The sequence below is a fragment of the Orycteropus afer genome, unplaced genomic scaffold (assembly GCF_000298275.1).
Source record: "Orycteropus afer afer isolate SDZICR_OR568_19922 unplaced genomic scaffold, OryAfe1.0 scaffold00403, whole genome shotgun sequence".
In the NCBI taxonomy this organism is placed as follows: domain Eukaryota; kingdom Metazoa; phylum Chordata; class Mammalia; order Tubulidentata; family Orycteropodidae; genus Orycteropus; species Orycteropus afer.
Window position 1 is genome coordinate 1,016,435 of NW_006921990.1, and position 27,558 is coordinate 1,043,992.

At 37.5% G+C, this 27,558-nt stretch overlaps 1 protein-coding gene across 1 annotated transcript in view; it reads right to left on the reverse strand.

Annotated features, from left to right (window-relative positions):
- SLC39A8 (solute carrier family 39 member 8) overlaps positions 1-27,558 on the reverse strand; it is an 81,971-nt gene that overhangs the window by 25,113 nt on the left and 29,300 nt on the right. The window contains exons 3-5 of the mRNA XM_007953643.2: positions 21,022-21,191; positions 18,181-18,303; positions 17,557-17,724 (exon numbers count right to left, since the gene is read on the reverse strand). Of these exons, the coding sequence (XP_007951834.1) occupies positions 17,557-17,724; positions 18,181-18,303; positions 21,022-21,191 (461 nt within the window). The remainder of the gene's footprint in view (positions 1-17,556; positions 17,725-18,180; positions 18,304-21,021; positions 21,192-27,558) is intronic.

Below are 27,558 nucleotides of genomic sequence, written 5' to 3' on the forward strand. Positions count from 1 at the left end.
AGCCTCGGTCTTAGAAGGTACCAGTGATTCAAGTACTTCTGGCTTTGAGTAGAATTCAGTAGGCTGATGTTCTGAGGTTTACTAACACTTGAAAAACACTCAAAATAATACCTTAATCACTGTGGGGGAAACACCATTTTTGAGCATTCATATCTACTCCATATAACCTACTATCTACAGACTACAAGCATGGATGGAAAAATATACTTTTTTTTTTTTTTAACTTCCTCTTCCTGAATCTGTTGTAATTAATAAAAAATCATTTTAGAACCAGAGCTTTATTTACTGTGAACACTGTTCAAATATTTGAACATGGTAACATTTACTTTGAAGGATTGCTGTCCAGAATTTTCTCTGATGTCATTGTCTACCAGTATCCACTCTCCCCTGGCTATTCTAATGTTCTTTCTGTTCCTAAAACTCACCAAGTTCTTTCCCACCCTAGAAACTTTTCACTGTCTGTTCCCTCTGCAATAATATTCTTCTCCCTTATCTTTGCAATGGTCAAATATACTGTAAAGACCTCTTTAAAGTGTTAAAGAGCAAGATGTCATTTTGAAGACTAAGGTACACCTGACCTGAGCCAGGGTGTTTTCAATAAACTCATATGCATGTGACAGCTGGATAATAAAGAAAGAAGATTTCAGAAGAATGTTTGCATTTCAATTGTAGCATTGACAAAGAACATTGAGTGTACCATGGACTGCTAGAAGAATGAAAAAATCTGCCTTGCAGGAAGTACAGTCAGAATGCTCCTTAGAAGAATGGCCAGACTTCATCTCTCTTACTTTGGTCATGTTACCAGAAATTACCAGTCCCTGGAGAAGGATATCATGCTGGATAAAGTAGGGGATCAGCGAAAAAGAGGAAGACCCTCAACAAGATGGATTGACACAGTGTCTGTGACAATGGGCTCAAGCGTGGTAACAATTGTTAGCACAGTGTGGGACCAGGCAGTGTTGCTTTCTGTTGTACATAGGTCACTATGAGTTGAAACCTACTCAGTGGCACATAACAGCATCTTTGCATGGATAGTTCATTCTTACAATTCAAATTGTGACTTAAATGTATACCCCTGAAAGAGGCCATCCTTCACTACCTACGTTAAGTAGCCTCAAATATCACCACATCACCACATTTTAATTCCATAAGCAGCATTTGTAATCTTATGATACTGGGCTGCACATCTCACTGGAATGAATCAAAGTGAAAATAGGAACATTTTCCATCTATTTTACCACATCTTTCTCTTCAGGGTATAGAACAGAGCCTGACATGTGGCAGGTGATCACTTGATACATGGTGAGTGAATAAATGACTGAATATCATCTTCCTGCCCTTTAGTGTAACTTCATTCATATAACGTATGACCCAAAATGTCATTCTGAGCATGAAATGTTAACACAAAAGAGATCTGATACACTGGAAACCCAGTTTAAGATTATCATTACTATAATATCAGAATTACATGACTCTGAAGTTTTGGTCAAAGTAACAAACACTAAAATAACTCAGAGAAAACATGAGCTATTTTTTTGGAAAATTGGTGCCTTCCCAGTAAAGTTTTGTTATAATTCTACTTTCCAAATGTAAAACCCTCCACACATTTGAGTGTTTATTTTTCAACCTAGAATATTATTAACAATTATGCTCACCTCAGTGACACCTATCTTATTGCCTAGGAGCTCTGGTACCATAGTGCCTAAGGCACTTGACTGCTCACCAGAAGGCTGGCAGTTCAAACCGACCAGCCACTCCTCGGAAGGAAGGTTGGGCAATTCTACTTCCATAGTGATACTGCCTCGGAAACCCAAGGAGGGGTCGCTATGAGTTGGGGCCGACTCAACGGCAAACAACAACAACATCTTATTGCCTAGTAGTAAAAGAATGAACTAGAAAGCATCATACCAGAGATCTGTATGGTTTACTGAAACTTCAAAAGGAATTTTTTTTGATCCTTTCTCAGCTATTAAATGTCTTTGACTTTAATCCTCCTTTGCTGAGATATGATAAAGGTTTAGTAAAGTCACATTCATTAAGCTCTTTGATATTTCTAAATAGAAGACGATTCAATAAAATAAAGTCTGTTCTTTTTTCTCTTAATGTTCTGATATGTCATAACAGAAATAAAAAGCAAAGGATAGCCCAACCAATTTTGAAAAGAATTGGGCTCACACGTTTGTCCTTCCCTTCTATTGATAATAACTCAAAGCTTACAAAACTTCTGAATAAATTGGACCAATTTATTCAGAAGTTTTGTAAGCTTTGAGTATTTATCAATCAATAAATTGGACCAATTTATTCAGAAGTTTTGTAAACTTTGAGTTATTATCAATAGAGCATTGTGATGAGCATTGTGAAGAAAGTTAAAGAGCATTGTGAAGAAAGTTAAATGAGCATTGTGAGGAAAGTTAAAGACAGGAGAAAGTCACTAATCAAATAAATGAAGAGTCACTGGTTTAACAGGGTTAGGATCCTCAGAAAAGGACTGAAATTCCTTATCTTCAAAGCAGACATATAGTAAAATCAAGTTTCACCCAATTAATGATCTTCACTCTAACTTGAAGATGTCTTTATTAAGAGTGAGCAATTCATCTGGTATTCAAACATCTTCAATTCTTTTTCTTATTCATTAATATTATCAATTAATAAAGAAAAAGAAATTTTATCAACGAAGTATCAGTAGTAATACAAGTGATAGTTGTGACCTGGATATTTGCATCAAACCTAGAAATGAGTATCTATAGTTGAGTGAGTGTATGTGTATGTGTGTGTGTGACAATCTGCTTATTCTCTACTACATAGCGTCAAACTCAAAAAGCATTTTGGCAAGACCACACTTCATTTTCAGGATGCATTTTGACTTTTTTGTTCTTTCTAGTTTAGGATTTTTATTATGGGTTTTAATAAAAGAATACATACAGCACAGAATAATAGAATATTGTATAGCATAAATTCTGTCTTCCTAAGTGCTTCTCTCTGGGATTTGGATTTCATTTTTTATAATAAAAAAACATTCCATGCTTTGGCAAATTTCCCATCATGCAATCCACTGAATAAAAACTACTCACCTAGTCTTGGTCCAATATTCCCAAACTGCAGAATGTAGCATGTAAAGAATATAGAACCACATAAATACTTTTAAATAAACAAATAGCAGAAGCTAAAGAAAAGAAAGAGGCCTATTTTGGCAAGTTCCACAATTATGACATGGGCATTCTCTTTAATGCAACATGTAAAAAAAATGTTTAAAGCTGAAATGAAAGATGCATCAGCAACAGAATCTGTATTTAAGATTTTCCATTATGTATGCTAATTTGCAACTAGGCTTTCTACATAGTAAAACTAAACAACTTTTTCTAATGCCCAGAATAATGTATTTAAACCTCTGATTTTCCCCCCTCATTTTTCAGGAAAAAAAAATGTATTGGCATCTCAATTTCTTGTATCAATCAGCATGCATAACAGAGCAATACAGCAATTCTTCATTATACTAATGGGGAAAAATTAACTTGACATCAAGCCTAATTGAGTAAAACCTCACTAATTCTTCTAACTAGGGATAAAGCCTGCTTGATTAGTGGAAGCAATTTACTACAGAACATGTTTAGATAAATGCACTTTTATTGCTTTCAGGAACTCACACTAATCAACTGGGCTCCCTCAGCAAGCCAGGGTGTGGTAGAGATCCTAGAAAACCTACCATAGTACATGGATATATTTATTCTATTAATTATGTAATAGCAGCTTGATATTTTCTTAGATTACAAAAAATTCAGTGTAATCTCATCTACAAACTGTTTCAAAAGCAACGTTTATACACGTCCAAGATACTTTACAGTCCAACATACAAGAAAAATTTTTCATTGTAAACAAACAGATAACGCAATGTTTCCCAATTCAACATTTGTCACTTGTACAGTTCAATGAAACCATGTTGCACATCAATCATGTTGGGCAATAATTATTAATATCCATTCTATAAGCAAGTTTTGCCAAATATAAATTTATTTGCTATGACAAATTGTTGTTATTAGGTGCCAGTGAGTTAGTTCCGACTCCTAACAGCCCTGTGTACAACAGAGTGAAACACTGCCTGATCCTGCAGCATCTTCACAATTGCTCCCATGCTTGAGCTCATCATGGCAGCCACTGTGTCAATCCATCCTGTTGAGGGCCTTCTGTTTTTTCACTGACCCTCTACTTTACCAGGCTTAATATCCTTCTCCATGGACTGGTCCCTTCTGACAACATGACCAAAGTATGAGAGACAAGGTCTAGCCCTTCTCACTTCTAAGGAGTACTCCAGTTGTACTTCCTCCAAGACAGATTTGTATCTTTCTCCCAGCAATCCTTGACAAATCAGTAGAACCAAAATTAACAAGATTTCCCTCTTTAAACAATTCTCAACTCACTACAAGTTGCATTCTGAGCTAATTGTTAGAAATAAGAACTAATTATAGCTCTGGTAGCTAGTGCCTATGGTACTTGACTACTAACCAGAAGGCTGGCAATTCAAATCCACCAGCCACTCTTCAGAAGGAAGGCTGGGCAATCTACTTCCATAGTGATATTGCCTCGGAAACCTACGGAGGGGTCGCTATGAGTTGAATCTGACTCAACGGCAAGTAACAACATAGCAACACTCCCATTAGAAAGTTAGTGTCTTGTATACAGAACAAGCATGGGCTTGAGATGCAAGACCCCAAGGAGAAATCTCATTGCATCTTTGCCATTATACTATGTAAACTTGAGTGAATAATTTAACTTATCTAGGTCTTAATTTACTCATCTGTAAACAGATCACTATTTCACACGACCATTACAGGAATTAAGCATAAGCTCCAAAGCACCTGGCGCTGTGCCCTCTATTCTTGGACATAATTTCCTACCTCCCCCCCCCAATATTTCTCTACATCAGAGAATGTTAGCTGGGAGATCATAGAGGAGCTTCATCAGGTTCATGAACTTCTTTAAAATGAATTCAAAATTTGGTAGGTCTGTGTATTCTTCTGGTGTAAAGTCAATGGGATCCGTTAGATAGCTTCCTATAATAATTAAGAATAATTGCTCTACAAGGATTCTTCCCTTATATTTTTCAAAATCAGAAATGACCAAATGCTTAAAAATAATAATTAGAAGTATCTTCTTCTAATTACCATGTGTGGTAGTTAAGGTTGTTGTCAACTTGGCTGGGCCTGGTTGAGTGGCTGGGCAGCTCGATGTATTTATTCCCCATGGTGAGAATTGGCAATCAATTCCATGGTGGAATCTTCTGGAGTAGCTGAGTAGCTGCTTTAGGGATGTGTCTGCTTCCAGTATATAAGCAGCAGCTTTGAGAAAGGTCTCCAGCTTATACCATGCTTGAACCCTGCATTTAGCCGAGTCATTGTTCAATAGCCTGCCAAGCCCTGCCAGTCTTGAAACTTCTTCTGGACTTGAATCAGTAGCCTGCCACGTTTTTTTGGTAACATTGGGACTGTGCCTTTTTACTTGTCAGCCTTGGGCTTGTCAGTCTCAGCAGCCAGCAGCTGTTTAAGTGAAGAAAAGCCTCTAGCTTCAGTGGGCTGGGATCAGGAGGCAGAGCTGAAACCCAAGGTTGAGGGGCTTTCACCCAGCCCCTAGAGCCTGGCACTTTAAACTTGGACTTAAAGCCTCCATACTGTAAGAAAATAAACTCCTGTTTGTTAAGGCCATCCATTTGTGGTATATTTCTGTTAGAGCATCACTAGGTAACCAAAACACTAGGTTAGTTAATTACATTTCTGCTTCATCTGATATTATCTAGCAACTTCCTATCCCCTTAAAGATCTATGCAAGCATTATCTTGTCAATAAAGCATCAATGGCAACTTTACCCATATCATTTCTCACCATTGGTGTTGGCAAAGAATACTGAATATACTATGGACTGCCAGAAGAATGAACAAATTTGTCTTGGAAGAAGTACAGAGAGAAAGCTTCCTTGAAGCAAGGATGGCAAGACTTCATCTCTTGTACTTTGGTCATGTTACCAGGAGGGACCATTCCCTAGAGAAGGATATCATGCTTGGTAGAGAGTCAATGAAAAAGAGGAAGACCTTCAGTGAGACAGACAGACACAATGGCTGCAATAATGCACTCAAGAATAGCAACAACTGTGATGATGGTGCAGGACCAGGCAGTGTTTTGTTCTGTTATATATAGGATCACTATGTGTGGGAACTACTTGACCAGCATCAAATAAACAAAAACAAAACTTCTTACTCCAACTTGTGCTACATCTTTCCCAACACAGTAGCTAGAATATGCTCTCCACAATAGCACTTATCACACTATGCTACAACTATTTTTCACATGTCTAAGAGAAGCCCTGATGGCACAAGGGTTAAGTGCTCAGCTGTGAACCAAAAGGTTGACAGTTTGAAAATGCACAGTGGCTTCATGGGAGAAACATTTGGTGATCTATTCCGTAAAGATTACAGCCTAGAAAACCCTATGCGGCAGTTCCACTCTGTCACATGGAGTCTCTCTGAGTTGAAATGGATTTAACAGAACGAAACAACAGCCTAAGTACCTATAACGTACTTATGATTCCACCACTGATCTGTCAGTTTGTCATACTGTAATGGCTTGTGTTTTGCTATGATGCCAGGAGCTATGCCATCACTATTTCTAATATCAGCAGGGTCATCCACAGTGGACAGGTTTCAGGAAAGCTTCAGACTAAGAGAGACTAGAAAGAAGCACATGACCAGTTCACTTCTAAAATAATTGGGCACTGATTCCAGAAGATGGCTTCATACCTGTAGCCCACATTTGTTTCCTCTAGCACCTTAATTCCTGAAAAACTAGGTGTAGCAAATAGAAATAGTGACACTGGAGTTCTGAACAGCTGAGGAGGTGAAAAGGTACCAGATTTAGTGGAGGCCAAGAAAAAGAGCAGATTAAACAGCTGGGAAAAATAAACAAACCTGCCTAGCTGACAAAGATACAGAGAAGCGGAAACCTCACTAGCAATACAAAAGAAAACAGCAGAAAGGAGGAGGGGGGAAAAAAAAACCCACAGAACTTTGTGGACTTGGAATACCCACACCAGGAGTTTCTGACAGTAACCTTGAGAGCTGAGCGGAGTGAGTACATAACTTGCTGAGAAGGTTGTCTTTATTACCAAATGTCTTATAGGTTTTAAAGTTAAATTTTAGTTTCCAGGAAAAGCAAGCATAGAGGTAAAAATAAATAAATAAATAAATAGAGATGGGAAAAGCCTGGAATTCTACATATTTATTCATTCATTGTGCTACTGTATGTTAGTGGGAATATACACAAGACAAACCGATACAAAAGCCTTTGTGGTTTACTACAAGAAATCCTCTTCTAAGTAATTATTTACATAATTAAGGCTATAGATCTATAAGTTATTCCCAGGGAAATGATAGGGTTTGATGAGATCACTAGGATAAAATCTAAAGGAAAAGAAAAGAAATTTGGTAAATGGGAAAAAAAAATACCCTCACTGCCATCAAGGAAGAGGGAGGGAAATTAGTATTTATCACATGCTTACAATGCTTAGACATAATGTTAGGTATTTAACCCATAATAAATTAACTTTCACAAAAATTCCATAAGTCATGCATTTTCACTCTTCATTAACAGATGAGCGATAAAAGGCTTAGAGATATGAATTAATTTTTCCAAAATTACAGAGATAACATGTTGGAGGTTTTTTTTTCTTTTTTTCTTGCTGAGACAAGAACACTGGTTTGTGTAACTCCAAAGTCCTTGCTCCTTCCTCCACACCCAGCTGCCCTGCAAGGAAAAGAAAATTCAGAGAAAACACCAGGAAAGTATCACCTAAAATGCCAGTGGAACAAGGATAGCATTGTGTCACAGAAACTACCTAATGAATAATTTAAAGAGAAAGGGAATGGATTGCAACAACAACAAAAAAAAAAAAAAAAAAAAAAAAAAAAAACTGCCTTTATATTCCTAGAATTTAGCTTTAAATATTTACTAAACTACAAGAATGTCTAAGAAAACAAGCGTATGATGGTTATGAATATAGTAAGCTATGTAAAAATCTCTTGTATCATTCCAGAGAGAATTTTTAGAGAAAAGGTAGTGATTTTTAAAATTATGTATGATTATTTGAGGGGGTGATCAAGAATAAGAGGAAGAACATAAAGACTAGTCAGCAAATGGAAAAGAGACACAGTATGCCCCCCCCCCAAAAAAAAAAAACTCACTGCCATCGAGTGTATTCCAACTCATAGCGACCCCCTTTGGGTTTCTGAGGAAGTTAATCTTTACAGAAGTCGATGGCCCAGTCTTCCTTCTGCAGAGTGGCTAGTGGGTTTGAACCGCCAACTTTCTGCTTAGTAGTCAGATGCCTAAGACACTACGCTACACAGTACAAAGTAATATAATGGTTATCAGCATGGACTCAGGACCCAGACTGCCTAGGTTTAAATTCTATTCAGTACCTGTGTGACTTTGGGTAAATTACTTAAATTCTTTGTAAAACAGTTTCCTCATAAGTAAAATGGAGATAATAATTGTATGTACTTCATAGGGTTGTGACTATAAGGACTAAATGAATTAGTAGATGTAAAGCACTTAAGATAACATCTGACACGGAGTGGTATTTCAGTATTAGCTAGTCTTTGGAGAAGCTGGACAGTGCAGGGAAGAAGTTTTGAGAAATGTTTGGAAGTATCAGAGTCAGGAAAAAAAAAGTTTTGAACATGCTTGTGTAGACACAGGGAGAAGGAGAGATCAAGAAAGATAAAGGATAATTGGAAGTGGGTGTGGGTGTGGGAAATATGGTGACATTTAGAGAAATTGGCTTTGAAAAAGAGAAAGAACACAGTTCTTCCTGAAAGAGAAGGTAAAGTGGAGAGCAGTATTCAGGAAATAACAAATGATAACAAAGTTCACAGAGATTTCAAATAACAACCTCAGCCTCCTCAGTAAAGTAGGAAAAGCAGGAATGAGAATGTTTTGAAGTGATGAAAAATTTTTGAACAGTTACACTTGAAAATATGCAAAGATATTAACTAGAGATGAGTAAAAACATGATTACTCTCAGAATTCAATGTAGTTTCAAGCACCCATTCTAACAATTTTAAGAATGCATAGACTAGAGCAAGATAGAATGGCCTGTAGGGGGTAAGAAAGTGTTGAAGTTGGATCCAATAAAACAGCAAATTCCAACAACAACCAAAAAGTCAAGATGTACCCAGAATTCCTCTTCATAATTATCTAGCTTCATGGGCTGCGTCTAATTAAACCAGCTTTTCTGTAAGCATCCATCAATCAAGATCAATAAAAACTATTCCTTACACAATTTTACTTACTTACAGAATGTGGAAATTATCTAATAATATCATTAATATCACACACAAGTAAAATTTTGCTGAAAATAATTTTAAAATGGCTGCATCAGTACATCAACAGAAAACTGCCAGAAATTCAATCCAAATTCAGAAGAGGATATGGAATGAGGAATGTCACTGCTGATGTTGGATGGCTCTTGGCTAAAAGCAAATAATACCAGAAAGATGTTTATCTGTGTTTTCTTACTATGCAAAGTTATTTTGACTATGTGGATAATAACAAATTATATGTAACATTGTTCCAGAGTGGGAATTCCAGAACACTTAATTGCACTCGTGAGGAACCTGTACATAGACCAAGAGGCATCTGTTCAAACAGAGGAAGGGGATACTGAAAGGTTTAAAATCAAGAAAGGTTTATGTCAGGGCAGTATCCTTTCACCACACTTATTCAATCTGTATGCTGAGCAAATAATCTAAGATGGTGGACTACATGAAGAAGGGTGTGGCATCAGGATTGGAGGGAGAATCATTAACAACGTGTGATATGCAGATGGCATAACCTATCTTGCTGAGAGTGAAGATGACTTAAAGTACTTACTGATAAAGATCAAAGACTATAGTCTTCAGCATGGATTATACTTCAACATCATGAAAACAAAAATCCTCACAACTACACCAATAAGCAACATGATGATAACTGGAGAAAAGTTTGAAGTTCTAAGGGATTTCATTTTACTGGGATCAACAATCAATGGGCTTGGAAGCAGCTGTCAAGAAATCAGATGATGTACTGCACTGAGCAAATCTGCTGCAAAAGACCTCTCAAAGCATTAAAGAGCAAAGACGTCACTTTCAAGACTAAGGTGCACCTGACCCGAACCACGGTATTTTCAAAAGCTTCAGATGCATGTGAAAGCTGGACAATGAATAAGGACGACAGAAGGAGAATTGATGCATTTGAATTGTGATGTTGGCAAGAAACATTGAAAATACTATGAACTGCCAGAAGAACGGACAAATCTGTCTTGAAAAAAGTACAATCTGAATGCTCCTAAGATGGCCAGACTTCATCTCACATATGTGGGTCATGTTGTCAGAAGGGGCCAGTCCTTGGAGAAGGATGTCTTGCTGGTTAAAGTAAAGGGTCAGTGAAAATGGTGAAGACCTTCAATGAGATGTTTTGACACAGGGGCTGCAGTGATGGGCTCAAACACAGCAAATGTTGTAGAATGGTGCAGGACCAGGCAGTGTTTCATTCTGTTGTACATAGGTTTGCTCTGAATTAGAACTGACTTGAGGGCACCTGACAACAAAAACATATCATCTGATTACTTCTATCATTTGAAATTACTTGTTAACTAACAACCTAAAGGAAAAGAAATGATTTGTTTTTAAATCTTTTGATGTTCATAAACTATATGATTAGAACTTATAAATAGGCTTCTGATGAAATATGGCAGTGTGGACACACATATTAACCTCTACTCCCTGCTGAAATTCCATAAAATAAAGGAATAAAAAAGTCATGAAGCCACAAGTACCAAAAGAATGAGAGATGATATGACAGCAATGAGATATGTCTTTTTGAAGGTGAATAGAGGAGGATGAGTTCTAACTGACTGGAGCATGCTTGTAAACACGGGAAGGAGACACTCAGAAAAAATAAAGGACAACTGGAAGAGGATGTGAGAAAGATTAACACATTTGTACAAAGGTTCAGGAATTAGAGGTACCAGCGTAGAGCCTAAGGCACTTGACCGGTAACCAGAAGGCTAGAGGTTCAAACCCACCAGCCACTCCTCAGAAGGAAGGTTGGGCAATCTACTTCCATAATGATAGTGCCTCAGATTTCCAAGGAGGGGTCACTATGAGTCAGGTCCAACTCGATGGCACAGAACAACAACAACAAGAAGAAGTACCTCTAAAGGTAGAAGATAAAGAGTAGACCTAAAAAAGAAAATTATTGCAAGCATTTAGGTAACAATTAGAACTCAGATCCTTGATCGCAATGCAACAAGGCAACCACCATTGTTGATGATGACTGGAAATTTACTTTTTGGAGACATTGAACCCGGCAGGCCCTCAACTCAGGAACTTAAAGCAAACTAAAGACAGCAGGGAACTGCAGTGCTGAAGATGGAGGGATAAAGTCAATATAGTCATAGGGGCCCAGTTCCCTTCTCCTTTCAGTGCACTTTCAAACACGGGCAGCCAGTGAAATACTGCACCCTTCCCAGAAAGAAAGTGTGGAGAAACCAACCACTCATAAAAAAAGACCAGTAGACAATCCTCACACATATAATAGAGTTTCCAGTCAGTTTTTTGAAATATCATTCTTTCTAAAGAAATAAGTGCTTTCGAGTATTCTCTGCAAAACATATAATATTTCATCTACATTATGGAAAGGTAGAAATTTTGTGTGTTCTGTCCTATTAATGTATCCCCAATGCCTAGAATAGTGCCAAATACATATTAGGTACTCTATGACTACTTGTTGAATGAATTAAGCATATTTAAAATATGTTGAATTATCACAAGGACTCAAACACTTCACAATTGTTATCTTTATATTTTTAATCACTTCATATCAATTATCAACAAAGTAATTCTCCCAAACATTTTGCAGCTAAATTCCACTTCATTCCACCTCAATTTTCAACAGTAAAATTCACAGGTCAGCCTCTTAAAATGGCTGATTTTAATTATTATTTACTAGAAAAGGAGGCAGAGCATATTACTTTATATTATTAGGATCTATTCTTAAATGGAAGCACAAGAAATTTTGTCGAGAAAGAGACACAGATAATGGACTGGTGGAGGAATGAGCTAGATGGGCCCTCTAGTGGTCCTGAAGAGCTAGCACAGGTCCCAAGGACGTAAGATGTAAAAACAATACCTAGTGGCAATAACTGGAGAAACGGAATTCTGAGGCCCCCTTTCCTTTCCTCCATACCTACCTTCTTACTCCTCCTTTACTACCCACCTTTCCCCCAAAATGTCCACACACATACCACCACCACCCCCACCACTAACTACATGGACTACTGAGCCTTAAAATTTACTGCATCTGGAACAAGGGCCTTTCATCATTTGTCTAAGTATTTCAAAGTTATAATAAAACTAACAAATCATTAAATAAAACATATTCTATCCTCCTGTCTTCATAACGATATTTTTAAGAATATACATAAAGTTATGATTTTTAGATAACTGAATACAGATGTTTTGGTTAACTCTAGTGCTGCTCTAACAGAAAGTACCACAAATGGGATGGCTTTAACAAACAGGAGTTTATTCTCTTACAATTTAGGAGGCTAGAAGTCCAAGGTCAAAGTGCCGGCTCCAGAGGCTGGGTGAAAGCCCCTCAACCTCGACTTTGGGCTTCAGCTCTACCTCTTGCTCCCAGCCTGGAGCTGGTGGCATCTCTTCACTCAGGTAGCTGCTGATGACTGAGTCTGGCAAACCAAAGGTCAACAAGTAAAATGGCACAGGCCCAAGATTATAAAGCAACACAGCAGGCTACTAATTCAAGTCCATTAACATTCTCAAGATCAGCAGACAAGACAGCCAGATGAATGACAACTTGGCTACATGAAGGATTCAAGCATGCCAAAAGGTAGAGACCCTCCTCAAAGCTGCTTCTTACATACTGGAAGCAGACCACATCCTAAAGGCAGTTACTCAGCTGCCCCAGCAGATTCCACCATGGAGCTGATTACTAGTCTCATCATGGGAAATAACTACACCCAGGTACCCAACCACTCAAAACCAGGCCCAGCCAAGCTGACACACATCTTAACTACCACAACAGACAAAACACAAAGGTTGTTAAATTTAATTATTGTACAACTGAATATTTTATGATGGGTAAAAATATACAAAACATATATAACAAATTATAATAATAAAGACAACCTTAAGTTAAATATTTTAATTATTCTATGACATTTCTTTTGTTCTTCAATTTCAGCTAAATCAAGAATTACACTATTATAATCTTGATTATAATAATAATGGTAGATTATGATATTAATGGTAATAGTAATGCCAAATTACACACTTTTCTTAGCTCAACTTTCTTAAGTAGTTTCAGATTATTTTCAATTTGGAGAAATTTTAGTCTGTTGAGGCAATAGCAAATGGAATTGTCAATAAAATTCTTAAAGCAATACCTGGGTTCAGCAATGAACAATAAATTTTACATATCATATTCTATCATTGTAATGAGGTCACCCTGAGGTTGAATTATTTTTATCGTAAGAAATTTAGAAAACATCTTTCATTAATATTAAAATCAGTCACTTATATTGTATTATTATTATATTGTAATATCCACTGTCTTTTAAAACAATGTCTAGATTCATAGTAGGAGCTCTAGTAGTGTAGTGCCTAAGGCATTTGACTGCTAACCAGAAAGCTGGTGGTTCAAACCCACCAGCCATCCTCAGAAAGAAGATTGGGCGATCTACTTCCCGTAGTGATAACACCTTGGAAACCCAAGGAGGGGTCGCTATGAGTCAGATCTGACTTGACAGCACTGAGTTTAGTCTGGTTTTTTTTAGACTCATAGTATTTAAGTTCCACCTTTTTCACATTTTTTATACATTTAAAAAAACCCTGAAAATCGCAGTATGTTGCTCAATTCTTTTGAATCTCTCTTCATTAGAGATTATACCTTTAGCCAAGAGTTTCTCCATAAGAAATTAGTTTCAGGGTTATTTGGATGGCTTATCTCCAAGCCTGTTGGATGGCTATCATTCTACCACTCACCTTCTTGATTTCTTCAGCTGGACTTCTTAATCCAGTTACTCCCAGAATCCTAGCTTCATTCTTCCCTCTCACTAGATTGATGGTTTACCTAGATGTACCCTTCTAAAATTGTTTCCATTCAGAATATTGAAGGAATTATGCCACTGGTCTCCAGTGTTGGTGTTCCAAAAATCAAACCAAACTTACTGCTGTCAAGTGAGATCCGACTCATAGTGACCCCTCCTTGGGTTTCTGAGATGGTTATCACTACGGAAGTAGATTGCCCAACCTTCCTTCCAAGGAATGGCTGGTGGGCTGGTTAGCAGTCAAATGCCTTAGGCACTATGCCACCAGAGCTTCTGTGTTGGTGTTAGGAAGTCTAACACCATTTTGCTTCCAGTTCCTTGGAATGTGACCTGTGGCAAGTATTTTCGTGGCTGGCTCTTTCTCATCACTCACTTCTCGGCTGACCTCTTGGGAGATGTTTATTCACCAACCAATCAAGAAAAGCCCCCACAAGTCATTCTCACATCACCCCATTTTATTTTCATCAAACTATTTATTGGTACTTAATAATTTCTTGTTTTACTTTTTTCTATATTTCTGTTTCTGCCAAATAAACTGTAAGCTCCATGATAATGTTTGCTTCTAAATTACCATTGCCAAGGACAATGCCTGACATATAGCAGGTAATTAATAAATACCTGTTGACTAAATTAATGAAAGCCTATACTCTAGTAGTACTGCCAAGAGTGGAATAAGAATGGACTCTTGATTGATATTTCTAAATTATAGAAAAGAGAGTCATGTGTAGAAGTTCATCTTTGTCATGATGCTTAGATTTACTGTAAACATGCCTTCTGGCCATAGCAAATCTAGTATCTAAAGAATTATTAATCAATGTTCAAATCAGTAACATAGTTGATTGACACTTCTTGAGTCACTTGTCAGCAAATTCAATCATGACTTTACTATGCTCCAGTTTCTCCCAAAATCTTGCATAAGGCAACTAGAATTTTGATACATAATGTAAGGACTGTTTTTAACTAGGAGCTCTGGTAGCATAAGGAGCTCTGGTAGCATAGTGCCTAAGGCACTGGACTGCTAACCAGAAGACTGGTGGTTCAAACCCACCAGCCACTCCTTGGAAGGAAGGTTGGGCAATCTACTTCCGTAGTGATACCTCCTTGGAAACCCAAGGAGGTGTCACTATGAGTTGGTTTCAACTCAATAGCAGTGAGTTTGGTTGTTTTTAACTATCATTCTCTAGGTTCTTGCTTCTATGTCCCTGTATTAAATTGTATCATCAGAAAGCAATGTCTTTTGGCCAAATCTTCCTCCTTATAAAAATAAATCATTATCATATTAAGATTTAATACTGTTATCTTTTTTCTAATAGAGCAGTGACATGTGGAAAGCAATAGAGCAAACTAAGAGCACAGACTACAGCATTAGATGACCTCAGTGTGAACCCCAGCTTCTCCACTTATGATCTATGTATGTGTCCTTAGGTCTGTTACTCTCTAAGCCACAATCTCCTAATCATAACAGTTGTTGTTGTTATGTGCCGTGGAGTTGGACCCAACTCATAGCGACCCCTTCTTGGGTTTCTGAGGCAGTATCACTATGGAAGTAGATTGCCCCATCTTCCTTCTGAGGAGTGGCTGGTGGGTTTGAACCACCAGCCTTCTGGTTAGCAGTCAAGTGCCTTAGGCACTATGCTACCAGATAGTAGTAGGGGACTACTACTATCCTACTATTATGAGGATCAAATGAAGTAATTCATCTAAAGTAGTAGGCAAAGCCATTAATACATAATGAGTATTTTTTTTAAAAATTAGCTGAAATTATTATAAGAAATTCTCTGTTTGAGAGAATTTCTCAATTCAATACTTCCATATTCTTTGTAAAATCCTGGCTGAAAGCACCATTCATTACATTATATAAAATAAATTCCTCAATCAGGTGGGAAGAATTATATGACCAGTTATGTTTTCTTTCCTGAAAGAAACTCAGACCATGATCATTTACCATGACTTGTTTTCCACTTTAAAAAAAAAAAACTAGCTTTCCTTTTGATTTTATTTTTAATTTTCCTCTTATGTGTTGTGTTTAACTTCATAACTTATGGTTCTGCCATTTACTAACAGAGTAACCTTGTAGAAGTTATTTTAAATTTAAAGCTATACTTTCTTCATCTGTCAAATGGGCATTGTTGCAGACACAGAAGACTATCATTCTGGTACCTCTTTTTTAAGAGCCACTCCTCTTCTCCATCCTTACTCCCTTGAGAGCCATACAAGAAGCCCAACCTTCTAAGCACTTACGATTTCTCAAGAAATGGACACTTAATTCAAGCAAGGTCAGGAAGACAATTCTGAGAAATTTTGGATTTAGTACTGAAAAGAGTCAGGTCAATTTCCTTCTAGTGACTGAAATTATAAGACATAAATCTCAGAGATTTCTAGTGGGAATGCTTATGGAATGAGTCAGTCCACAGCGAAAGAAAAGAATGATGCTAAGACCCAGGAAGGAGAAGCAGAATGCATCTTAATGGTTCCAATGGCTCCTCAGTTCTTGCTATGCCTCTGGTTTGCCTGTTTTATCAGACACTCAGTATCTTTCCAATAAATCTGTTTTTGGTAGAGAATTTAAGTTTGATTTCCATCACTTAAATCCCAAATAGTTATAATACACAGAAAAGAATTCCTGTTTAAAATAGTTGTTATAAAACAGTAAATGAGATAAAATAATTAAATGCTTAACATATTAAACCAAAAAGAGAACCCATGGCCACTGGGTCGTCTAATTGATAGCAACCCTATAGGACACAGTAGAAGGGCCCCATAGGTTTCCAAGGCTATAAATCATACGGTAGTAGACAGTCACATCTTTCTCCCAAGGAGCAGCTGGTGGGTTCGAACCATCAACATTTTGGTTAGCAGCCAAGTATTTTAACTACCGTGCCACTAGAGCTCCTCCTAGCATATTACCTGGCATATAATATTTGTTCAAAGAATGGTACTTGTTAATGTTATTTAGAAAATGGGGATATAAATGCTAAATCTATTATTGGACACAATTTCAAGGCGTTGCAAATCTTCTTTCTTCTTGTAGTTTCAAAATCATCTAAAAGTATTTTGGATACTGAAGGAACAGCAAAATATGAGAAACGTTATGAATCAATTCTGCTGCATATCACTGTATAAATCTAAGTGAGATAATCTTCTATAGTTAAATATTCTTAGAAAATAATGAAGCCTCAGGCCCAGCAATCAACAGTTTCTTGCTTAACTCACTTGTTTAAAGTGAACATATCAGAGGGAAAGTGGGAAAATTGTGCAGATTAACATTCAATTTACCTCAAATATACAGAAATAAGCCTGATATATATTTAAATGTATAAAATTTTGGTTTGGCTGCATTTATAACAATTTTTACATAATATAAAGCACGTAATATAATAAAGAAAAAAAATGGAATCAGCATACCTGTAGAGATACTACATTGACATTGTCAAAATGTATGTGCCCATTAGGTTCTGTGACAGCAGGATTTGCATAGCATGTCACACCATTGATAGCAGGTAACGTTTTGGGTTGACATGTTTTTTCTCGAGAAGGACCAAAGTCATCATTTGCAAAGTGGGTATGATCATTCTATGCGGAGGGAGGGAAAAAGGAACCAGAAGTTATAGAAACAACAACAAAACAAATGAAGGTTCATATAAACAATAGTTTACTCCTTATTTGTGAGAGGAAGTTTTTGTTCATTCTATATGTATTCAATGTAACCTTTTTAGATTTAAAAAATTTCTCTTCCTTTAAATATATTCTCATTTATTAGGTTCTGTTGAATCTTTTATCATGTTAACTTTCTTACTTTGATGAATATGTGCATCTGTAATTTGGCATTAAGTTGCTAGTACTTCCTTAAATTCTACACTATGAACCAAGTATTTCTTCCCTACTTGTCAATATATTTACTCTTTTCTTTCTTCTTACATTCACAGATCTTAATAACTGGATCTTTCACACAATTCTAAGAATAAAATCCATGCCTTTACCTGCCTATATAAGGTAACTTTTTGTTAGTAAAATATCAAATGTATTTACTTGACCATATGTCTTCAATAACATCTTAAGCATCCTTTCAACAAAGAAAAGTAAGTAAAATCCACCAAACACAGCAGCTGCTTTCTCAACATAGTTGTCAGTTTTGGGATTGAATCCAAATGCCTGAAGGAAGAAAAAAAAAAAAAGTAATTCAGGTAAAACCAAATAATTTAACTTGATTTCTGGAAAATAGTACCATATTTTCTCAGCATATATTTTCACCAAAGTGCTAAGCCAGGTGACATTGAGGATTTCTCTGCCAAAACCACAAGACAAAAACTCTGAAACTGAATAACAAAACTGTAAAACGTAGCTATGGACCTTGTAAACAAAGAATGTCTCATGAAATAAAGCCACCGAAGAAATGTGCAGTTTCCTAGTAATAATACCTACAGCAATATTTGCCTTGAAAGTAAAGTTTTATCGATAAATAAGCAGCATGATTCCCATCTTCAGAAGATAGGATTAGGTCCAGATAATGAAGATAAATGAGATCTTGATGACTAACTTTCTCCAAAAATAATGCATTTGTCCTTCATATCCAGAGTCCAATTTTTAAAGTAAATATGGCAAGCCATTTGGGTTACCAATTTCCTGGGATAGGTCTTCTTATACCTAATGGATCCTGATAAATCCTAAGGACATAAACATATCAAGGACTGGACACAAGAATTAAAAAGAAGATTTGAAATTGTATCAGATATGCACAGACATACACAAACACAGTAAGAATGAACTTAATCCATTGTTTACAGGATAAAAGGGTAAGAGAGCTTGAGATTATAAAGAACAGACAAGAAACATAAATTTAATATAAATAAATAAACAGGAGAAGAGAATAATATATGAAAAGCTACAGCTTTCGACCATCCCACACCTTCTAAGTCTCCCCTCAGAACAGCAGTCTAGTGTAGAGGATGCTTGGGTTCTTGTTCTATGTCTACTTCCAGTAAGATCTCACAGCCACATCTTCATTTGAGTGACTTCTCTGTCCTTATTTATGCAATGTAAGTGTCTATCACATATATTCAACATAGATGCTATGAAAATTACATGAAATAACAAAAATGAAAGAAATTTGCCAAAAAAGAAAAGAAAGAACTCTGCATGGAAATTTGAGAATTATGTCAAGAGAGTTCTTTAGTGCTTACGTAATTCTCCAATCACTTCCATTATTCTTTAATTATCACAAAAAGGCATAGGGTTTCTTATTTTTCTTGTAGATATTTGCAAAAAAATAGTAAACCTCAAAAGCATAGGTGCAGAATCTCTAGTACATATACAATTATCAATTTAATTTGACCCACAAGATACACATATATAATGGCAAATATGTAATTATATTAAATACTTTATATGTATATTGTACATTCCAAAAAAAAAAACCCACTGCCATCTACCTGATTCTAACACACAGCAACCCCCACTGGGTTTCCGAGACAGTAAATCTTTATGGAAGTAGATTGCCCCGTTTTCCTTCTGTGGAGTGGCTGATTGGTTTGAACTGCCAACTATCTGGTTAGCAGTCAAATGCCTTAGGCACTACACCATAAGAGTTCTTTATATTATACATAACATTTTTTTTTTAAATCAGACAAATCTGTGGAATAATCACAGCTTTGTTACTAGCTGATTGTATGACTCTGATCAAGTTATTTAAACTCCTAGACTTCAATTACTTTTCATTTCTAAAATTAAGGGTTTGAAGCAGATGTTCTCCTAGGTCCTTTCTGCACCAAGTAATAAGGGTCATGCCTAAAAAAGTGAATACTCACTTGTGTACAAACCTGTGAAAACTGAAACAGGTTTTAGTGATAATTGTCTAAAAATTATGAGATGATGTTGGTACTTCCATTTCAAAATATTATTTTCTCTTTGTTTAGGGCTTGTCTCTCCATCTTTTTGTGTGCATGTGGGAGTGGGAGATAAAGTTCCATGAGTATATATATCAAGTTCCCCTTGATAAAAAAAACCAAACCAAACCCATTGCTATTGAGTCGTATCTGACTCATGCTGACCCCTCCTTGGGTTTCCAAGGCAGTATCACTATGGAAGTAGATTGCCCAACCTTCCTTCTGAGGAGTGGCTGGTGGGTTTCAACTGCCAGCCTTCTGGTTAGCAGTCAAACTATTAATATCTCTTTCTCTTTATTCTCCTTATCAACCTTCCATCTCTTTTCTTCTCACTTATTCTCCTTCCTCTGTTTCTCTTCCTTGAATAGAAGACCACCATATAGAGTTTGAATACAACACACATATTATTTGCTTTATATGTATTAACTGAATAGTGTACTATAGTCCATATCCAATCATTAATACATTTTATCAAAGGGAAAAATAATAAGTTGCTATTTACTTACTGGTTCTATATTGATTTTTCCCTCAGTTAAAGAAAAAAAGGAAAAGAACATATTTGTGAATTGTGCTTTATCTTTCAGTCTTCAAAGTGATATATATGAGAGACTTTTGTGATATGTTGTCAGTAAATTTGACATTGTATCCTTTTTAGAAAATAAATAAATAAATAATGTGACAGTGCATAGAAAATTAAATTTGCCAAATGCAAGGCAGAATGAAGTTTTAAGGCCCTCAGAGGTGTCCCAGAGCCGTCTGAGCACGTACTGGTGGCCAGCCTTCTAGAATGTTAATTTTGTCTCTAACACTTAAATCCACTGCAGCTTTGGGACAAGCTATTATATTTGCTGTGATTCAGCATTCTCTTATTCAAAACACTATAAACCAGATCATAAAATGCTATGAGAATTATGGAGGCTAAAAACATGCAAAGTAGTAGCATTAAAAAAAAATTTTTTTCACAGAAACAAATAGCCAACATCCTTACCTCCGGAATAAGTTGGAAAATAGCATTTGAAAACAGAGTTCCAATAGCCAGCCCCACAAAATAGGTCAAAATCTTAGGGAAATAAGATTTCTTTATCAAGGGAGTCAAAACCAGTCCAAGAAGAGATGCGAGATTAATAATTGTCACTGACAGGAATCCATATCCCCAAACTGTGGTTGGGAGGAAGAAGAGAGCAGACATTAATCAGCAAAAATGGGCCAAATGAAGTCTTATCGTACATTAAGCTTGAAACAAATGTCTTCTTTAAGAACATGAAACAGATTTCTCCCCTAAAACAACAAAATCTTCTCTATGGAAATCATAATAAACATATAGAAAATAAATATTGCATAATAAAAATTGATAGTAATACTGCCTAAACTTTAATAAGTCCTAAACAATTATCATGGAATCAAAGAATGCTACAGCTAGAAGAGAAATTGGAGGACATTCAGAATATTGACAAGCAACCTGAGGCTACAGGTTCCAAACTACATTCAGCCACCTAGTTTCATCTTGGCTCAAGGCCTAATTTAAAACTCAGTCTTCCAAAGGAACAAAGAGACTGTGAGTTTCAGGGAGAAGGTATGGCATGATGAGTAGAAGGGAGCAGGAGGAGGTGGGTAGGGATGGGTTATCTTCAAGCTGACCATAGCTGCTGACACTAAGCTTGTCATAATCACTTTTCTGCAGACGCCTGTGTACACCTCCTAGAAAAGGTCAGCACTTTAGCCTCCCGCTGGGGCCTCACAGGATCTGAAGTCAGCCCAGTGCAATGAGCACTCAGGAAGTGAGCACATGGGAAGGGAAGGAGCAGCTATATCAACCCCCTCACACTGTCAGGCCCAGACTAAGGCACAAATATCCTATGCAGAGGAGACCCTGGTGACAGAAGGAAATATTTCATCTCTCTATTCCTAAGGGTTGGCACCCATTAGGTGCTCAATAAAGGTTGCTTTGAACGAAATGAACTAATGCCAAAAAAGAAAAAATAGTTCTATAGCGAGTGTTATGCATGACCTCTTGTTTTGGACCTCAGTTGCTCCTTCATTATCATACCCTCACAAACACACACACACATACACAAATACCAATTGCATTAAGCTGGTTTGGATTCATGGCAACCCTATGCGCGTCAGAGTGGAACTGGGCTTCATAAGGTTTTCAATGGCTAATTTTTCAGAAGTCAGTTGCCAAGCATTTCTTCCGAGGCACCTCTGTATATACTTTTTTTTTTTTTAATTGTGATTTGGGTGAAAATTTACAGAGCAAATTCACTTTCCATACAGCAGTTCACATACACTTTGTCTCATGACATTGACCACAGTTTACCACAATGCAACAGCTCCCCTCCCATTTCCTCCCGATAGTTACCTCTTCCCTGTGTCCATCCCTCTATGCACTCCTGCCCCCTGAGCTGTCTCCCTGTGCATAAGCAGCCCTTCTTTCTCCCATGATTGTTCTCTCCAAGGAGAATATCTACCTCAGGTAAATGTTCAACTCATATGCCTGTCTTTCATTTGTCTGGAAACCATAAGTGTGGGTTCAATTCCAGACCTGAAGGGCAGCTAACGGCCATAGTCTCAGTAGTTCCACCAAGCTCTATTGGACCAGCAAATCTGGTCCCCCCCCCCCTTTCTTTTTCTCCAAATGATTTTGAGTTTTGTTCCACATTGTTCTCCCTCTCTATCCAGGATCTCCTACATAGATTGCCCTCCAAGTGGTTGACAGTGGTAGCCGGACACCATCTAGTTCTTCTGGTCTCATAGTTGTACAGGCTGCAGATCGGATGGTGTACCAGTCGCCAGGACTAATCGTTTCCATGAATTTTGGTTTTCTTCATTCTTCTTTGCCCTGGGTGAGGAGAGACCCATCATTGCATCTAGATGGCAACTTGCTAGCTTTTAAGATACCAGTTGCTACTTGCCAAAGTAGGAGGTAGAACAATGTTTTGTGTAGTATGTTATGCCAATTGAGCTTGATGTCCCCTGCGACTATGGTCCCGAGCCCACAGGATCAACTACTCGGTCCCTCTGGGTAGCTGGCTGTGACCAAGCAGTGACCACAACCTTGCCCCTTGTCAGCTCTACTATACACCTGGGAATTCAGATCATACACATAAACTTATAGGACAATTGCCTGCCAACACTATACATGTTCTTGGGTACGCTCCCCGCTTTGTAGACATACCTACTAGTTCAGCCTGTCCACTCATCTATCCACCCATATACCCATGTTTGCCTTCACTGACATCACAGTACTGTATGAGCAAAAGGGTTCATCTTTGCTGTCTGTACCTCCCATGGACCTCTCTATATCTTTCTCTTCCTCAATGCCACCATATTGATCACTCACATTTGGTACATTGCCCTTCTCTTCACCCAAATCAATACTTATCTCTATCTATCTAACAGTGGTCCCTACCCTACCCTTCCACCCCTGGTAACCAACAAAGAAAATTTCCTTCCATAGATAAACATTTCCTTGACTTTTACAATAACAGACTAATACAATATTTGTCCTTTTGTGATTGACTTATTTCACTCAACATAATGTCCTCCAAGTTCATCCACGTTATGGGTTGTTTTGCAGATTCTACATTATTCTTTACCATTGCACAGTGTACCATTGTATGTATATACCATAGTTTGGTTATCCATTCCACAGTTGATGGACAACCTCTGTGTATACTTGAACTTCCAACCTTTTGGTTAGCAGCCAAGCATGTTAACCATTTGTACCACCCACAGACTTCCCCTTATCATGTTGTTGTTGTTAGGTGCCATTGAGTCAGCTCCAACTCATAGTGACCCCATGTACAACAGAACGAAACACTGCTTGGTCGGGTGCCAACCTCACAATCCTTGCCATGCCTGAGCTCATGATTGCAGCCACTGTGCCAATCCATCTCATTGAGGGCCTTTCCGTTTTTCACTGAACCTCCATGATATTCTTGATATCCTTCTCCAGAGAATGATCCCTTCTGACAACAAGACCAAAGTAGGTGAGATGAAGTCTGGACATTCTCACTTCCAAGGAGCATACCAGCTGCACTTCTTCCAGGACAATTTGTTAGTTCTTCTGGAAGCCCGCAGTACTTCCAATATTCTTCACCAACACCACAACTCAAAAGCATCAACTCTTCTTCAGTCTTCCTTATTCAATGTCCAGCTCTCACATGCATATGAGGTGATTGGATATACCATGGCTTGGGTTAGGCCCACCTTAGTCTTCAAGGAGACATCTTTGCTCCTCAGCACAGTCTTTTGCAGCAGATTTGCCCAGTGTAATACATCAGCTGATGTCTTGACAGCTGCTTCCACTGGTGTTGAAAGTGGATCCAAGTAATACGAAATCTTTGACAACTTCGATCTTTTCTCAATTTATCATGATGCTGCTTATTGGTCCAGTTGTAAGGATTTTCATTATCATAGATGGGTTGATTTAAGGATGAAATAGGAATGCAAGCAAAACCTACTGTGTGAATCTAGGCCAATGGCCTATGGCAGTGCAGGCTGAGACACCATGTGGCCTCTGGGATTGTGCAACATGTGACCTGGCCTATGGCCTCACACGCTGTGCACAAAGTACAATATGACAGCTTAGAAAGCTCCCTCTGCATTGTTACTTCTTTAAAATGTCCTGGAAATGTTTTGAAAAGTAGAGCCACCTTTCTTATTGGCACTAACAGTGGAATATACTAGTAATACTTAACACGTAGTGAATGTTTGCCATGTGCCAGGCCCTGTGATTAGTGATTGACAAGCGTTAATTAATTTGATCCCTACAAAGCCTTATGAGATAAGAATTATCATTACTTCCTTCATACATGACAAAACCAAAGTACATAGAGTTGAAATCAAGGCACACAGATAGAAAGTTAGACTTCAAACCCAGGCTGTCTTGCTCCAGTGCCCACGTTTTTTTAGCAATATACTTTATTTCTTCTGTGGACATAATCTAATTGCTAAAATTCCCAAGGGACTCAACAAAACTGTGAATACTTTATCCTGAATTATACCTCATGAATACAAGGTTACTCACCACTATTCTTGTCTAAGAGACTCTTGTCTATAAATAAACAATCAGAAAATGCCCATAGAGCCCAGGATGTGAACAAAACCATGGTTGGTGACAATGAAGTTATGAGTCTTTGCCTGAAAAGCTCACACACACACACACACACACACACACACCAATACAAAGTAACATATGCTAAGTACCAAATGAAAAATACAGAAAATAAATGTTACTATGTAACCACAAGAGTTACCTCAACACTGACCATAAAATTTCCAGACACTTACCTGTCAATTCAACTCCTGACCATGCCCTACAAAGCCATTCTTCAGTCTACCTCATTCCTATTTCTTTTTTACCTTTTCACTAAAACAATACTATTTCCCTATAATTTTCTTTAGAGAGTGCTTTCAACCGCACATCTTCCTCTAATGTGTATTTGAATGTGGTTTCTCTTAACACAAACACTTGCCTACATTCATTCAACAAATATTTGTAATCTCTTTAGGAAGACAAGATGTGTATACATGTTGAAAACTAAAATAAAAATGCAAAGTGATTTTTTACACTTATTTAGATACAAATATTAAATATATCAGCTTCTCCAGAGACATCCTGCTCCACTGTCCTCATTCATTATCTCCACAGATAGCAGAAACATCAGGGTCAATTTCAATTTCCCACTCTCCATCACTCAATTCCTGTAGACAACTGATGACCAAACCCTATCAGTTCCACTTCAGAGGTGTTTCTTACCTCCAGCTTCTCTAGCCTCATTACCTCTGCCTCGATTTCAGGCCCTCATGATCTCTCTTCTTTAATCAGATTTATTGACAGCTTTCAATTGTGTCTTCCTCCTCCTCGTTGACACAACCACCAGATCTATTATACTAAAACACAAATCTGATCATCCCATGCCCCTGTTTGAAGCTGCCTTTCATAAACTGACTCCCACCAAACCTCTCCAGCTTTACATGCCTCCTTCCTCCAAATATGGCCTGTTTCCACTTCCTGAGTCCCACTTAGTTCCTGAGATAGAGTAAACTGGCCAAGTAGAGATATTTTTGAATATCAATAATTAACCTGTGCAGAATAAAGTATTTGCTTTTTCTTAAGCCTCATCTTCTGTACCCTGAATTATGTAATGTTAAATATATTTTATTTAACAGACACTTATAAAGCACTATGTGCCAGACAATGACTTAAGTGCATTACAAAATTCAAGTCATTTAATCCCAGTACCAACGTTATGTTTGTGGTTGTTCTTAGTTGCTGCTGAATCAGCTCTGACTCATGGCAATCTTACATATAACAGAATAAAACATTGCCCGGTCACAATTGCTAGTATGTTTGAGTCCACTGTTGCAATCACTGTGTCAACCTTATGAGAAACCATATGTGTCAGCCTTAGGAGAAAAGTACTATTACCCCCATTCAAGGTGAGAAATCCGAGGCTGAAAGAGATCAAGTCACAAACCTGAGAAATGACAGAACCGGATTTAAGCCCAAATAGGCTAATATCAAAGTCTATGCTTTCACTATGCTCTCCTATTGTTGTTGTTGTTGTTGTTATGTGCCGTGGAGTCAGACCTGACCCATAGCTTCCCCTCCTTGGGTTTCCGAGGCAGTATCACTATGGAAGTAAATTGCCCAACCTTCCTTCCGAGGAGTGGCTGGTGGGTTTCAACTGCCAGCCTTCTGGTTAGCAGTCAAGTGCCTTGGGCACTATGCTACCAGAGCTCTTTGCTCTCCTGTCAGCAAAAGTTAATATATTTAAGCAGTTGCTGAGTTTAGTTTTGAATGTAAAATGCATCACAGTTAAACAGAGTTGTAGAAATATGAAAACATTCTCATTTAGTATATACTCTAGCAAAAGAAATAAAATGACAGATCTCACTGCAAAAATCTGCTACAAAAGACCTCTTTAAAGATGTCACTTTGAGGATTAAAGTGTGCTTGACCCAAGCCATGGTATTTTCAATTGCCTCATATGCATGCAAATAGAGGACAATGAATAAGGCAGAGGAAAGAACTGACACATTTGAATTATGGTGTTGGTGAAAAATATTGAATGTATCATGGACTGCCAGAAGAACAAACAAAACTGTCTTGGAAGAAGTGCAGCCAGAATGCTTCTTAGAAGGGACGATGGCATGACTTCATCTTACATATTTTGGACATGTTATCAAGAGGGGCCAGTATCTGGAGAAGGACATCATGCTTAGTAAAGTAGAAGGTCAGAGAAAAAGAGGAAGACCCTCAATGAGATGGACTCACACAGAGGCTGCAATGATGGGCTCAATAGCAGCTATTGTGAGGATGGTGCAGGACTGGACATTGTGTCCTTCTGTTGTCCACAGAGTTGCTATGAGTTGGAACTGGTTTGATGGCACCTAACAACTAACAAAATATTTTCTTAAACAATTAGCCTGGAAATTATTGCTATTCACAAAAATTGTTACTTGTATTTATCAGATTTGTGTTTGGTGCTTTTCATTCTTTGTATACATAAAGATA